Source organism: Urocampus carinirostris, chromosome 3, assembly GCF_059441175.1.
Source record: "Urocampus carinirostris isolate Australia breed hairy pipefish chromosome 3, RoL_Ucar_1.0, whole genome shotgun sequence".
Classification (NCBI taxonomy): domain Eukaryota; kingdom Metazoa; phylum Chordata; class Actinopteri; order Syngnathiformes; family Syngnathidae; genus Urocampus; species Urocampus carinirostris.
Genome location: NC_142351.1, coordinates 38,425,886 through 38,442,959, shown reverse-complemented (window position 1 = coordinate 38,442,959; position 17,074 = coordinate 38,425,886). Strand labels below are relative to the sequence as shown.

Here is a 17,074-nt window from a genome sequence, read left to right as displayed (position 1 = left end):
TTAATGCTAGTATTGTTCGAACAGCCACTAATGCAGCTTTTAGCTTCATTGGCAAATAGCATCGCTTATTTGGCTAGCTTCCTTTTAGCCGCTACTATCATTTTAGCAGTTGATGCGAAACAATTTAACAGCAAATGCCTTTGTCACAATCGTTAACCACTAACGATAGCTTTGTTAAAACAGCCGCTAACGCAGTGGTGTTAGCTTCATTAGCGAATAGTAGCAATGTGTTGATGACGTACGTGGTGACGTTTGAAGTCCCGTGAAGTGTGTGTACGGCGTGAATGATTCAGAAAATGATCCGCTAAGTCTGAGTGCGGTTCGAAATACAAGCGGAAAAGAAACAATATGGATTCTCCACTACTGTAACTTTAGCAGTTAATGCTAGAGAATTTAGTCACTAACATCTTTGTAACAAATTTTAACTGCTAATGCTAGCATCATGGAAACGGCTGTGTCAACGTAGCTTTTGTTGACTAGTTTCACTTCGCTTCGCTTTAGCAGTTTATATATAATATTTATCCATCCATCCATGCATTATTTGCACCGCTTATCCTCAGTAGGGTCAAGGGGGTACGGGAGCCCACCCCAGCTATCTTCGGTCAGTGGGCATGGGACACCCTGAACTGGTTGCCAGCCAGTTGCAGGGGCACACAGGGACAGACAATTCCCTTGCTCATTCACACCTAGGGACAATTTGGACCGGCCAATTAACCTGACCTGCATGTTTTTGGAATGTGGGAGGAAACCGGAGTGCCCGGAGGAAACACACGCAAGCACGGGGAGAACATGCAAACTCCACACAGGAAGTTTGATCTCACGACCTCAGAACTGTGCCGCACAAGCGCTAACCACTGTGCCGCCGTGCTGCCCTATATAATATTTAATGAATATATAACATAGTAGTGAATGCATTGACCACAAACCTTAAATACTAATGCTAAGATTGTGGTAATGGCTGCTAATGTTGCCACATGCTGTATTAAAGAATAACATCGCTTTGGTGGCTAACTTAACTTTAACCATTAAAGCTAAATAATTTGGCACTCAATGTCACTTTCACGGACTTTTACTACTGTTGCTAGTGCTGTGGAAACGGCAGCTAATGCAGGCACTAGTGAAAAACCTCAGTTAAACAATTTAGAAGCTAATGCTAGAGTCACAAACAATATTTACTAATGCTAGCATTGTGGAAATGACCGCTAGCGCTGCTGCTTTACGCATTACGGTATAGTACCCCGATGGCAGCTTGCTTAATTTGAGCCATTAAAACTAAATAATTTTGCAACTAATGCCAGTTTCAAACTTAACTAATAATGTTGGTCTTCTGTACACGCTAGCTAACATACCTACTGGCCTCATTTGTGAGTAGCATTAGCCATATAATTTAGCATCTAATGCCTGTATCAAAAACTTTAACTCCAAATGCTAGTATTGGGGAAAGGGCCGCTAGCGTGGTGACTAACCGCATTAGCAGATAACATCTTTTTTTGTGGCTAGCGTCACTTTAGTTGCAAAATGTTTTAGCCATTAATGCCAGTTCCACAGACTACAAATACTAGCATTGTGAACATGGCCGCTGATGCTAATATTTTTTTGCATTGACGCCTGATGTTTAACAATGCAAAATTTTGTTCAAAATGCTATATTTCGTCCATTAAGATTCCAATCGTTTTCCTTCAATAGAACATGCAAGGAAAATGGTGAGAATTGTGCTCATGAGAGACATGTGATTGTAATTCAGTTTTTATTTATTCCCACCTACTAAAGCGTAATCGTTTTTACTCTTCTATCTTTGAACATTAGAACGTCTTAAATTGAACATTAACTTCTTGTCAATCAGTTACCGTAACCTCATAAATTAACTCAGCATTGTTGTCGGGAAATATGTCAAATGTGGGCGGGGCAAAAAACCTTGTTTTTTTAACTAGGCGGCTTTACTCCCTGCGTCTTAGCCTTATGTTGCTAGCCCGTGCTCATGCTGTTTTCTCACATGCTGTTTGCCAGTTAGTCACCGAATTAGCATAAATATTTTAAATTGTACCTCATTGGCAGAACATTTTGCTAATTTTAATTTTGTTTTTTCTATTTTTGGAATTTTTTTAACATGTTTTATAGTGAAATAACACCATTTAAACATAAAATAAGCACATTTATCTTATCTATAAGCTGGATGATCATTTGTCTCTGTATTTTTTAAATCTAGGTCGAAAACAAGTAATTAAGAAACAATAATATATGACTTGCTAGAATTAAAAAGTAGCTAATTTATTGGTAAATTATTACACACTCTTACTTTTCATTTTTTGTTTGAATGGCAAGATAAAATGTCTTAAAGTAAGAAAAAATACTTTTCCAATTAGTACAATTATCGAGAAGCTTGAAGATCATTTTTCTCCTCTAAATTAGATGCTTCTGATCTGGGTCTATAATAAATCTTAAAATAAGAAAATATTGTACGATCAAATTTCTAATCTACTTGGTATGATTTTTTTTATACAATTAGAAAAAAAATCTTCGATCTTCTGGATGATATAATTTTGCTATTTTTAGGAAGATTTTTTTAATGTATTTTGAAAAATTATACAAAGATTAATACAGCATTCTGTTTGAAATCATATAGCACATTTTAAGGATGATTTTTCTTATTTGAGATGAGAAACAAGATTAAATATCTTAAAATAAGAAGAAAATACCCTTAAAAATACATAGCTGAGCCCTGCATGTGATGGTGGCGGAATCTTGTGATCCTGGCATCTCTACTTTTTTGCGCACAGTTTCCTTCTCCAGCCTCTCGTGTGAGCCATTTCGCTGCAGGCTCTGACTCCCTGCAATTGTTATTGTTAGCTGCTCCTGCTTCATCCTTCAGAGTCACTTGCCTTGTATGGATATTCATGCAAGCTAACGTCTTTGAGTCATGTGATTTAGGCATCTGGCACTTTTTTCTACAGTTTCCTTCCTGAGCCACTCATTTTAGGCACTTGGGTTGAGGCTCTAGATTGCTGCGGGCCGCCATTGTTACTGTTAGCTGCTACTGATTCATCCTTTAGTGTCACTCGGCTTCCACAGATAGTCATGCACACAAATATAGCTGAGTCCTTTGATTCAGGCATCTGTAACTTTTTTATCCACTCTTTCCTTCTCTAGCCAGTTATGTGAGTTAGATACCGTAAGTGCAGGCTGCTACTTTTTCATCCTTCAGTGTCATTTACCTTCCACTGTTGGTCATGCAAGCTAACATCATTGAGTTCCATTATTCAGTCATCCTCAACTTTTTTTCCCACTGTTTCCTTCTCTAGCTACTCATTTTGGCCACTTGGCTGTAGGCTATGACTGTTGCTGGCCTCTATGGTTGCTGTTAGCTGCTCCTGCTTTGGTTTTCATTGTCATCCCCCTTCCACTTCTGGTCATGCAATCTAACGTCATTGAGTCACATGATTTCGTCATCCCCAACTATTTTTCCACTTTCCTTCCCTAACTACTCATGTTAGCCACTTGGCTTAAGCTATGACTGCTGCTAGCGGCTATAGGTATTTTTAGCTGGTTCTGCTTTTTCCTTCAGTGTCACTCGCCTGTCATGCAAGCTTACATCACTGCGTGCCGTGATAAGCCATCTGGCACTCTTTACCACTTTTTCCTTCTCTGGCCACTCATGTTAGGCACTTGCGTGCAGGATATGAGTCTTTGCTAGCCAATAATGTTATTGTTAGCTGATTCTGCTTTGTCCTTGTGTCACTCGCCTTCCACGGTTGCTCATGCAAGCAAATGTATCCGAGTCCCTTGATTCAGGTATCTGAGACTTATTTCCCCTCTTTTGCTTCTCTAGCCACTCATGTTAGCTACCTGGCTGTAGTCTCTGGCTTACTGCTATTGTTATTATTAGCTGCTCCTACTTCATCCCTCAGTAACACTTGCTTTCCACAGTTGGTCAGGCAAGCAATCGGTCATTTTTTTCCCCACTGTTGGAAGCTGCGTCGTGGCCGTCATAGACTTTCTGGACTAGTTTACAGGCTGGGGGCGTCGCTGCTGTCATGCACTTTCCGGACAAATTTTTAACATGTTACCTAGTGTTTACGATATTTGTGTACTGTAATGGTAAATGTAATTCACCCTGGTCATCCTGAAAGGGGAATACCACTTGTGAGGTCCCTTCTCAAGGTTTCTCTTTTTCCTCACGCTGAGGTTTTGAGTTGTTCCTTGCCCGCATGTTGGTTTAAGATCAGGTAATTGTGTCATTGTAATCCTGTGCAGTCCTTTGAGACATTTTTGTGATTAAGGGCTATAGAAATAAATTTGACTTGACTTGACTTGACTGTTTCATACTCTAGCCACTCATGTTAGGCTCTAGCTCGCAACTAGCCACTATTGTTATTGTTAGCTGCTTCTGCTTAAACTCACAGCAACACTTACTTTGTGCAGCTTGTCATGCGACCGAATATCACAGAGTTTCGTGATTCAGGGTCCTGAAACGCGAAACATTCTGGTTTGCCCTTGCGATCTTCTACCAGTAGCTTCTCCCGCTAATCACTGAAGTTAGCCACTTACACCAGCTGTGATCAACACCAATAATTTGTTCTTTTCAGCCCCCCCCCCCCCCCCCCCCCAGTGTATCCATAGTGTGTCTTCTTCGAATGCAAATGCCACATTCTCAACAACAAGGATTTCTAGAGGTGAATAATTTAAAGGTTTTTCTTATTTGCTTTGAAAACAAAAAGCATCTTAAAACAAAAACAAAAATACGTAAAATGAGCAAAGATTTTTGTAGTGTTCCGGTAGTCTAAAATGGTTTGATCTGCTGTAGAAGAATACAAAATATTTATTGTACCTAAAATAATTTAGGCCCGTTTAAAGGGACATCTGATGAAATTTAACACCATCTAATGTTGAGTTGGAGAGAAATTAACACATTAACCAAATTTCCCTTTGAAATTTAAATTTTAATACATTTTGTTAACATTTTCTAGAACCATTCAATAGTTAAAAACTTTATTTGTATGACATGTTTATTTATAAGACAAGCAAAAAAAAAAAACCAATTCTATAAGTATTATTGTCCAGACTATGTATGTAATATATATGATTTTGATAGATATAAAAAATGGTTGGCTGTCATCCAAAACACTGACAGCTTTATGAGGGACGTCGACTTTGTTTTGAAGCACTTAGTCCGTCTAACCATAAAACCCCTTAAGTGAGTCGGCCTACTTCACTTGGGGTTTGCCGAGACCCCCGGCGGTCACGTTGTATTAGCCCATTTCCATCGTGCCAGAACAGTTTTGCTGTGCAACAGGGAGCTGTTTTGTATCTTCCCTCAGTTGCTCTTTTGTATTGACGTCGATGTTTATCGGAAAAACAGATACAACAAGGTTGAGGGGACAAACACTAAAAAACAGAACAGAGCAGAAATAACGTAAAGCATTGACATATACAGTTGTAGGTTCGGAAATCAAATGAGGAAAACACATTTCCTAATACAACAATTCACATAAAACACATCATTAACTTTCTTAGCGTACTTGCGGAAATGGCTAATCAGCACACGCTGATGCAACATCACATACAAGAACAACAAACTTGGAGTGAAAATGTAAATATAGTACCAAAAGTCGGCAAATCCTTAACTTTGTTTTTCTATCTATCTATCTATCTATCTATCTATCTATCTATCTATCTATCTATCTATCTATCTATCTATCTATCTATCTATCTATCTATCTATCTATCTATCTATCTATCTATCTATCTATCTATCTATCTATCTATCTATCTATCTATCTATCTATCTATCTATCTATCTCTCTCTCTCTCTCTCTCTCTCTCTCTCTCTCTCTCTCTCTCTCTCTCTCTCTCTCTCTCTCTCTATCTATCTATCTATCTATCATTTTTTTCAGCAGATACGCTTTTTTCCCAGCATATGTCCATTTTTCTTCAGCAGACACAATTTTTTTTCTCGCTGGATGCTCATTTTTTCCAGTAAACACCCCTTTTTTCCTGTTGATCATCTTACTCTTCTTGCATATACTCATTTCGTTTCAGCTGATGCTCATTTTTTCCAAAGTATGCAAATTTCTTCCAGCCTACTCACATTTTTCCCAGCAGTTGGTCATTTTTCCAGCATATATCATTTTTTTCCATCAAAAATTTCCCAGCATATCTACATTTTTTTCCTGCAGATACTCATTTCTTTCTGAACAAAGCATTTTTTTAACAGCTAATTCTCATAACTTCCAGCTAAATCAAATTTTTTTCCTTAGAGGATGCTCATTTTTTTTAACAAAATTTTGTCTAGCATTGCAGCCTGGTAACACTTATGACACTTTTGTCTGGAAGCCAGCACAGCAATCTACCTCTACACTCAGTACAAAAACTAGAAACTGTCATGGTAGTGGATAGCGCCATTGTAATTTTACGGTTGGTTGGTCATCAGTCTGATGTTGGCCGTACTAGTTTTTATGTATTTTCTTGTCTGTTTTCAGTTTCTAAAGAAAGTGCAGTGAAATTTGATGGCTAAGAACACCTCTTAAACAAGAGCAAAAAACGCTTGGATAGTTAGATATAGGGTAAATTGCTTGAGAGCTGGTGTTGAGCGTGATCGCCATTCGGAAACAAGACAGCGAATTTGGGGTGTGCGTGGTGTTTAATATCTGGTATGAGGAGATTTGACTTCAACATGATTGGTCGATCCTAGGACGACCCATCCCTTGCGGAGTTCAGTCACTTCACTAAGTGGAGTCGGCTGGCTGCATTTCTCCTACATAGACGATGGTATATTTATAGCTTGGCCGGTGTTGCCCATGTAGCTAGCAGCTAGCTGCTCTGTGTAACACTTTTTTTAAAGCTTTGTGAGGTGTAATCCATTCGGATGCTAGAAAGGCAAGACTTTAATCGCGCTCAGCCAGATTTGTGACTACCTGGATTAGCCACTTGACTAATCTCTGACATGCGAGAGGTTGCGGCCAAGCTCACGCCTGCCAGTGTGTGACGCCAAATGTTTATAGAGGCTCTCCTGTTGATTCAGCACCTTTTTAGATTGTCACTCCTTAGCGCTGGAGTTAATGATTAGCAGAAGCACCTATCGTTGGGAATGGATCACCCCTAAAAGTAACAAAAATTCGACTTCTGAGAGTGGTCTTTTATTAAAATGTCATCATTCTGTCACAATTGTATCACTAAATTCTAGATCAGATTTAAACAATTTCGGTTTGTCTTTTGCACTTTGGATTTCAGGCTAAGCTTGGTCTGTTTTAAATCCAACCTGATCAAATCTTGTTTAAAAATAGTTGTTGTGTTTACAAACTTTTGCCCCCAAACCGTTTTATTCAACGTGCTCTTTTAAATTGAATATAGAGGTCTATTGGACGGAATCTCTGCGTCTTTTTATCAAAATAAATAGATGATGAATAAATGAACACAATCTGATAGATCATCATATTGTCAGAACCACAACAGGAGGAGGACCCAGATGCGTGACGTTTTCACACAAGCTTTATTTTACGGGAATGGGGCAGACATGTGCGTGAACACACACGCGACAGTGATTCGGCGATTGTTGGGCATAAGAAATAAGACAGAAGTCCGGCGTGGAAAAACAGGAAGCCAGAGGCCGACGAGATCGATACCAGATACACGAGCAGATATCGGACAGACGGGGTCGATACCGGACAGAACGGGACAGACAGCATCAATACCAGATATGAGCAGATACCGGACAGGACGAGACAGACGGGATTGATACCGGGGACTGGAGAGTGGAGTCAGATATCAGGCAGAACGAGATAGACGGTATCGATACCGGAGACTGTAGCAAAATATCAGACAGGACGAGACAGACGGGAACGATACCAGATACTGGAGACTGGAGTCAGACATCAAACAGGAAGAGACAGACGGGATCGATACCAGACACTGGGGACTGGAGTCAGATATCAAACAGGACGAGATAGACGATCGATGCCGGACAGAGTCAAAACACACGTCTTACGGGTGCAGAGGTTTGTTGACAGACTGACAAGGGGTGAGTGAGAGCACCGAGCTTAAATAGGAGGGAAGCCAATCGGGCAACGAGCCGCAGCTGACGCCAAACGGGCAGGGCCAATTGAGGGCAATGGGCAGCCGTGATACATATCCCATAGAGTTGTTTCCATTGTAGTCTGGTTTTGCGTTCATTTATATCTTTCAGGGTACCTTTCATTTTTCTTCATTCCCTTAACATTTGTCTCTGTCGCTGTAAAAATTGTGTGGTAATGAGATAAAATCTAATGCTTTTTCCTATGTCATTTGTAACAGTAGTGATTAGGTTTGGTGTTACCCCTGCCATGACCCAGGTTTGATTCCCATTGCATACAATGTTTTGGGATTTTGGTCAGCGGCATTATGCAACAGATTGCTCATTGTACTAATATATACAGTACCATAAGTGTATTTGTATACTGTAGCTCTTAATCCACTGTACTGTACTGCTCGTCTTGTCCTTTTAATTCCATTCGCCTTGTAGTCCAGTGCGCCTTGTATATGTAAACATATGACTATTTGGGGGGTAGGGTGGGCTTTAGAATCCGGTGCGCTTTTTAGTGCAGTAGATACTGTACTATTACATGTGTGATATTTTTAGGTAAAGAATAATAGTAAAAGAGGTGTTTAAAAAATGTCCTGACCAAAAGGAGTTTTTAATGCGGTGTGAACATCCCCCTCTATTATTGACGGAAGTTAGTTTGACTGGGTTGATTTTAGACAGATTCAATGAATTTAAAAAAATAAATAAAAAAAACTCTTTCCTCATGTCAGCATATCTCAACTAGCTGGATCAGGCCTTTTCGAATTTACAAGGTGCTTTGTCTTTTTTCATGGATTTCTATGACATTCACAAGCCTCTCGTGAAGTCGCGACTAGTCCAGAATGATGCTAAATAATCCCGTCCTCTAGTGGCCGTGGGTGTGTCCCCAATCGGGACGGGAGAATCTGCATCAATGAAAAGTGCAAGAAAAAAAAGAGGCATATAATAATAATATAACGCATAGAAGAGAGCTCTGAATCATCTGGATTGTAATTGCTGGTTACCAGGGCAACGTGGCGACAAAGAGGTCGGGATTCTGTGAGTTGTTAGGATGAGAGGATGCGGGCGTGGGGGGAGGGGAAGAGAGGTAAAAAAAGGAGGTAGGGGGTGCGGCAGTGATGGTAAAGGAGAGTGGGGGTGCTTTGGGAGTGGTGATAGTGATGCCAGCTTGAGGGTCCTGCAGCTCTGCGCCATGGCAACAGAGATAGAACCTACCCCCATGCAAGCAGAAAATCTAATTTGTAAAACGGATATACGTCTAGATGAATACTGTATTTACATATATGTATATACTGTAATCCCTTGTTTATTGCTGTTATTGGGGACAAGAGCCTCCCGCAAAATGCAAAAATCTGCAAAGTTGCCCCACTCATCTTCGACATGCGCTCTGCCAGGTCCTTCTCACAGTAATAACCGACGAGGGATAATGGATCGCAGCCGTACGGATGCTTTTGATTTTAGGTAGAAAGACAGGGAAAAAAACAACCACGCATATCACAAAGTTGGTCTGTCGGCTCCTGTACTCAGCAATAGTTGACCAGGGATATTGAACTGCAGCCAAAACAGTGCAGTTAATTTTAGGCAGGCCAAAACGACTCGCCTTCTGACAAAATTTTCCTCTAATAGTCCCTGCTTTCAGCAAAATAGGATTGGGGATAACGGATTGCAGCTGCACGAGTGCAATTCATTTTAGGCGGAAATAACGGTTAAAAAAAGCCACCATTTCAAACAAAGGTGCGTTTTGACGGTCTATGCTTTCAACAATATGTGCTCTGAAATCATTAACCTTAAATACACAAGTGCTGTTCACTTTTAGGTGGAAACAGAGGGGAAAAAAGCTGCCCTGCTCCCAGCAATAGTCCACAGCAGCACACATTGTAGTTTATTTCAGAAGGGCCAGACCGGCACGCCTCCTGACAAAATGTCCTTCGGCCAGTCTGTACTGCCGGCAATATGGGTTTGGGGATAATAGGTCAAGGCCGCTCAAGTTTAGTTCATTTGAGGTGAAAATAGCATCTAAAAGAAAGCTGCCAGGCCCGACAAAAGTGTGTTATGATGGTCCCTGTTTGCAGCAATGGGCGACTGGAGATAATGGATATTAGTCACACAAGTGCATTTCACTTTTAGGTGGAAAAACTGGGATAAAAATATCTACTACGCGTATATCACAAATTGGCTCTCCGGGCCCGTGCTCTCAGCAATAGTCGATGTGACAACAGTGCAGAACAGCATGCGCCCTCAAAAAGTGCCTTCTACCAGTGTATGTTCTTAGTAATTTGGGAATGAGGATAATAGATCGCAGCCGCATGAGTGGAGTTTATGTTAGGCAAAATTAAAAACGGCAAAATAGCCGACAGGCCTGATAAAACTGCGCTCTGCGATATGCGGGCAAGGATAACCGAATGTTTTTCAATCCACTATGGACAGAGGTCACAACACGAAGTAGTGAGGGATTACATAAATGATAGAATAAGTAAGATATTACATATGAATATAGAAATAAATTAGTCTAAGTGATGATGACCTATGTACACAAAATTACAGTACACTGTATTGATGTTCCATTCATTTGTATCGGTGCTGCACAGTGAACAGTACCGCCTACGGAATGATGAGCGCTAACGATACAGGCCCATGTTTGAGATGTTTTGTGTCGTGTGGAGTGGACGGGACCAAGATGCTTCCGTTTGTCCGCAAGCTAACTCGATTAGTTTTGTGATGCCCATCCGGCTGCCGCTCTTCTCTGGACACAGACACATTAGCAGATGGATGCTAATGCGGAGAATTGTTTGAAACGCTTCCTAGTAAATCACTTTTTAGGGCCATTCCTTTAGAATCCAGAGGTTGGTTTTAGCAAAACAATTTTATGATAACTTGCTAGCGTGCTAAGCTAAGAAATGCAGTGGTGCCTAGAAGTCTAATTTTATTTGTGTCATTTTTGTAAAAACGTTTTTTTTTAATTGTTTTTCTAATTATATTTTTAGAATTTTGAATGTTTCCCTATATATTAATTAGTAATTTAAAAAAACACAAAATAAAGATAAAGACAATCTAATATATTTTATTGTTTTTGAATGTATTGATAACTTTGCAAATATGGTCTTACTTAATATTTGTTTGTTTCTTTTGATTCAGCAGTTTACCAATATTTTTAAGCGTTCTTCGCAGAGAATAAGCAATACGCAGAAAATGAGTCCCATGTTGTCTGCATATTTACTGTTAACATTGCTACACTATACGTATGTTCGTTATAAATAAACAGTTATTGTTTGATTTAATACGACATTAGAATGAGCCAGGACTGACATCGGCTATGTTTTGAGGTATGGATACTAGTAATGGTCAGGTCAACATTACCAATATCAACTGCTGTCTACTGGCATAGAAATTAGATACAAATATTGTATTGTAATTAATTTCATGGTCACCAAGTCCTGTGATTCAGGTATCCAGCGATTTTTCCCATTGTTTCCTTTTCTAGCCACTCATGTTAGCTGGAAGCTATGGCTTTCTGCTAGCTGCTATTTTTATTGGTATTGTTTATGGTTAAGATTGCTACACTATAAGCTGTTAATCAACAACAAAAATTCTGACTTAAAGACGAGCAATTACCTGCCATTGTTCTGACCATTGTGTCACTACTCACAATGGTCGACATTACCAGTAACAACTGCTCTCTACTGGCTCTTTTATTGTTAGCTGCTCCCACTCTGTCTTTAAGCATCACTTGCTTTCCACAACTGTTCATGCAAGCGAGTGTTGCTGAGTACCGTCATTCAGGCATATGGCGCTTTTTCCCCCTGTTTCCTTCTCTAACCACTTATGTTAGCTGCAGGCTATGGCTTACTGCTAGCTGCTATTGTGCTCCTGCTTCGTCCTTTAGCATCGCTCACTTTCCACGGTTGGTCATGCAAGCGAACGTCGCTGCGATCTATGAGTCAGGCATGTGGCGCTTTTCCCCCATTGTTTCCTTCTCTAGCCACTCATGTTGGTGACGGACTATCGCTTGCGCTAGCTGCTATTGTTATTGTTACCTAATCTTTAGTTTACATTTCCTCTTAAAGCTGGTCATGCACGGGGTCTGGCACTCTTTCCACTGTTTTCTTTCCGTCCCCTGACAAAATAAACCTCGATTGAAAAAAAAAAATACTGATTGAAATATTTTCGGGCTCTTGTCAGACTGGCTTTACGACACATTTTGACCACTCCCTGTTTTGTTTTATTTTTCAGGATGAAGCCTCAGTGATCGACGAAGACGACATGAGCGAGCCCTCATGGCTAGCGGCGGACCGGGTAGCCGCGTCGCGTCACAGCCCAAACGTCGCCGCCAGTAGGGACGATGACGGTAAGACAGGTCCGAAACGAGTGAAAAGAGGCTCCCCCTAGTGGTAGACAAATGCATCACTTAGATCAGGGGTCTCCAAACTCGATTTCCTTTAGTGCTGCCGGAGCTTGAATCTGGGTGAGGTGGGGCCGCATCCAGTTTTCCACAAGCCCTGATAAAATGATGTTACTGTTCTCAGATGTCTTTTAAAAACATTTTTATACTTTTTATAAGTTCTAAAATATTAAAAAGAAAAACATGAATCAATCCATCAAAAGACTTAATGTGAGTCTAAGATTTGAATGATCATAATTCAGAGTCTAATGCATGTCACAAACTGTACTGATCATGGCTTATGGCAAATAGTTTATTGTAACATTATGTCCTGTGACATAAGGAAATACAGCTTGGTTTTATGACCATGTTTAAGCAGATAACACATATAGGTAGAACACGGGGGAGAAACCAACAAGATTTATTTGTGTGGTGAATCCTCTGTCTTTTAAGCTTTAGTTCAAATGTGTGGGACCATCATCTTCTTGGAGGGAGGATCTATATCAAACTCTGACATTAAACTTGCATATTAGAAAATATCATTTTGCAGGTTGCAACTGACCCTTGGACTGTATGTTTGGGACCATGGACTTAAATGATTTGTGCACGACAAAACTTGGACTCGTTAACAGTATAAATAAAATGGATTTTTGATGTCTTTATACGTCAATGGCACTGAATGCATTCAACATCAGCATTGTTGTTCATTCTAACACGATTTCAGGGACGAAATTGTTTTTCTACACCCTACTCGATTTGGACGTTGGTTAATGTAGTGGCCCTTGGAGAGCTGTGTTTTTTTTCCTATATTATTATTATATTTTTTTTTGAGGTGGTACTTGAGAAACCCCTCAAGCAGGCAAAGCAATTTCTATGGAAATCTTCTGCCATGTAAATAATAAGAACGTAACATTGAACTTTAGTTCTGCGGTGGACATGCGGAAAGTAAAATTTCATCTTGGAAACACAAAAGAACAATATTACTTTTCCCCTAGCAGTTTTTTTTCAATAGCAAGTTCATCCAAGCAGTATCACATTTTCATTTTACCAACGCCCTGGTATCCCATATAAAAAACATTAAAATAACTAAATTGTATACAGTAAGTGCTCTTTATATTTAAGATGAATGTATACTGTATGATTAAATAACATCATGAATTAATATACTAGTACAGGAAAAAAAAACCATTCTATTTATCTTTGGCGTGACATGACTAAAGATCGTCAAGTAGAGTAGCAGGTGGATGCGCAGGGGGGGGTGATTTATGTCAAGAACCACAACAGGATCAGGACCCAAACGCATGACGTTCTCACGCAAGCATTTTATTTTATGGGAATTGGGGAGTCATGCACGTTAGGCAGCGGTCTGGCGTGGAAAGACAGGAAGCCAGAGACCGACGAGATCGATTCCAATTGCCCGAGTTGTTATTGGACAGATGGGGCCAATACCGGACAGGACGGGACAGACAGACAGACAGGATAAACAAAACGGGAACGAAAACTGGAGAGAATTATAAACTGGACAAAAAAATAGACGGGGACGAAACTGGAAACCAATATTAAACCGGACAAAAATAAACGGGAACAATACCGGACTGGAAATACCAACAGGAAAACAGGTCAGAGTCAGAACCCACGTCTTGCGGGGCAGAGGTTCGTTGACGGACTGACAACGTAAGAGAGCGCACACTGAGCTTAAAAGGACGGAAAGCCAATCTGTTAATGAGCCGCAGCTGGCGCCACACGGACGGGGACAATTGGGCGCCAGGGCAACCGTGACATTTTAATGGCGATGGTGGATTTAAATTACAACCATATCTAAAACAAATGCATAAATGGGCTTATAGGACAGAGAGCAGTGAGTATAATATTTTTATGTAAAGCCTCAGCAATTAGCATGGCTAAAATAGTTAAACCTCCGATGCATCCTTTGGAATTCCATAATTTAGAAAGTTTAAAGAGATGCTGTGTAATAGTTGACCACTAGATATCGCTGTATTGTGTAGTACAACCTAAGACGCACAATTTTTTTTTTGTTTTTTTTACATATTTTTCACTCAGCCATTCTTGATGTTTGTTTTTGTGGGGGAATCTGCGCAGCAAGAAAGCCAACAATCATATCAGCAATTAATGTGAGCCTCATCTCATGTAAAATATAGTTTTTTAAACATTTTTTGCCCTACGTATATTTAAAAAATAATGCATGTTTATATGGTAGTTCATGTATTTTTGCTTATTATTCATATTGATATTGTCTTTTTCAATAATTGAAGGGTTTTTTATGACTAGAAGATGCTAAATAATACACAATGTCCCTCTAAGTGTTTTTCTCTTTGAGATATTTGAATATTTAATGCACTCTTCTGTCATTATTTGTCAAAAAGTATTTTTTTTTTTTTACATTTAATATTCATGACTGTTAGTTTTCTTGGTCACTTACGTCGATAGCAACAATTAACACTAATTAGCTTCCTAACGTGAGTTTAGTGGGAGTTAGAAAAATGGCGGCAATTTAGGTAGCTTTCGAGCAGTCATAGATTCCGATACTGTATCTGCTCCGATACCTTGATCTGATATCAATATTCACTATAGTGAAGAAAAAATACAGGAAAATAAAAATGATGACGGGCAGATGTTCGATACCGAGTAATCCGGATCAGGATTTCCATTACCAGGCTGCCAATTTCAATATGGAACTTGTGCGACGGCTGTGATTGGTCCGTTAGAGGGCGGCTCCGCCTAATCCCAACGTCACGCGGACCGGGGTTATTCTTTTTCACAGTGCCTTGAGACGTGAGTTTGTGCTATGTGATCGCGCTCAGAACTTAAAACACACATTTTTAGATTTTATAAAAACTATATTACTGTAATCCCTCGTTAAGCCGTGCATCATACTTCGCCGCTTCAATTTGTCGCGGGTTAAGAAATATTCCGCGATCCATTACAGTGGGACCTCGGTTATCCCGGTTAATGGGGAACAAAAACACCCGCAAAAAGTGGAAATCTGCGAAGTAGCGACGACCCTTCAAAAATAAAAATTAAAAAGAAAATTAAATAAATAAATAAATAAATAATTATTTTTTAGACCCGGTTAATGGGGACCAAAACCACCTGCTAAAGGTGAAAATCTGCGAAGTAGCAATGCCACTTCAAAAAAAAAAAAATAAGATAAAATCTCACCTCATCTCATTATCTGCACCGCTTATCCTATTAGGGTCGTGGGGGGGGCTGGAGCCCATCCCAGCCATCTCCGGGCAGTGGGCAGTGGACACTCCATGTTGGAAAGTGGGCTAAAAAAAGCGATCCAACCATTTTCTCAACCGCATCAAGCTTTCGTATTCCTCCTCCCTTTTAAAAGAAACGTCTCTCCTCTTCTTTACACTTTACACCAATCATATTGAATGGATGCACGAGATATTGAACAATAAAAATGTCAAAGTTCTTAGTGCGCTGGAGATACAGTATAGAATGTTTACAAAAATACTAGGAAGAGGAAGCGGATTTCCTCTCGGAGTGGATGCTGGGTGACCTTTCACAGCGCCACCACACGCCGGTAGCAGCGGAGAGAACCACTACAGTGCTGTCTTTTACTCGGAAAACGGTGCACACAATACAAAATCTAACTTACAGCAATGTCTGGATATTTTTCGACATCCCGAAAAAAATGTTCGTATCTACCCTTTTACGTAAGTCGTATGGTCGTAAGTAGGGGAGTGTCTGTAAAGTCATAGTTTTGGATAGTAAAATACTTGTTCAAAATAACCACTATATAACATACTCTCATCTTAATACACCGGGGCCACCGCAGACTCCACTGCTATGCCGCAAGTGAAAGCCAGGGAGGAGCGCGAGAGTGCCGCTTAGAATCAAATGGACTGAACCATTTTAACGCAGTGCAATACTTCCGACGATGCGCTGTTTCGAGTTATTTTTTTTCTCATTTTTCATTTAGCGTTTTTCATCATATCTAAGCCCATCCTGTCCTTTATTAGGGAAAACAGAGTTAGCCCGTGTGCGGCACAGTTCTAAGGTCATGAGATCGAACCTTCCCGTGTGTAGTGTGCATGTTCTCCCCGTGCTTGCGTGGGTTTTCTCCGGGCTCTCCCGTTTCCTCCCACATTTCCAAAACATGTCAGGTTAATTGGCCAGTCAAAATTGTCCCTAGGTGTGAATGAGCGAGTGAGTTGTCTGTCCCTGTGTGCCCTGCGACTGGCTGGCAACCAGTTCAGGGTGTCCCCTGCCCACTGCCCGATGATTGCTGGGATGAGCTCCAGCACCCCTGCGACCCTACTGAGGATAAGCGGTGCAGATAATGGATGGATGGAGTTTTATAAATGCTATAATTTTGGAGGTGCTTGGATTAAAAATGGGGGTTACGCCCATAACCCCTGCACTAGAAGATAGTTTTTGCTTATTTTAAGTATTGCATTTTCTGAAAAGAAAAAAAAATATCTATATATATATATATATATATATATATATATATATATATATATATATAGAAAAATTTGAAAAACATTAAGAATACTAAAATAATTAATGTCCTGGATCCTCAGCCACAATGATTGATAAGAAAAAATGTATACTGCCGATTTTAGTCTGAAAAAAACATTAAATTGATGACAGCAATTAAATCTAATATT

The 17,074-nt window shown here is 40.0% G+C and overlaps 1 protein-coding gene across 1 annotated transcript in view; it reads left to right on the top strand.

Annotated features, from left to right (window-relative positions):
- The window catches only part of LOC148369628 (nucleolar protein 4-like), a 59,932-nt gene that overhangs the window by 2,478 nt on the left and 40,380 nt on the right, over positions 1-17,074 (top strand). The window contains exon 2 of the mRNA XM_088331740.1: positions 12,284-12,398. Coding sequence (XP_088187866.1) covers positions 12,314-12,398 — 85 coding nt within the window. The 5' untranslated portion in view covers positions 12,284-12,313. The remainder of the gene's footprint in view (positions 1-12,283; positions 12,399-17,074) is intronic.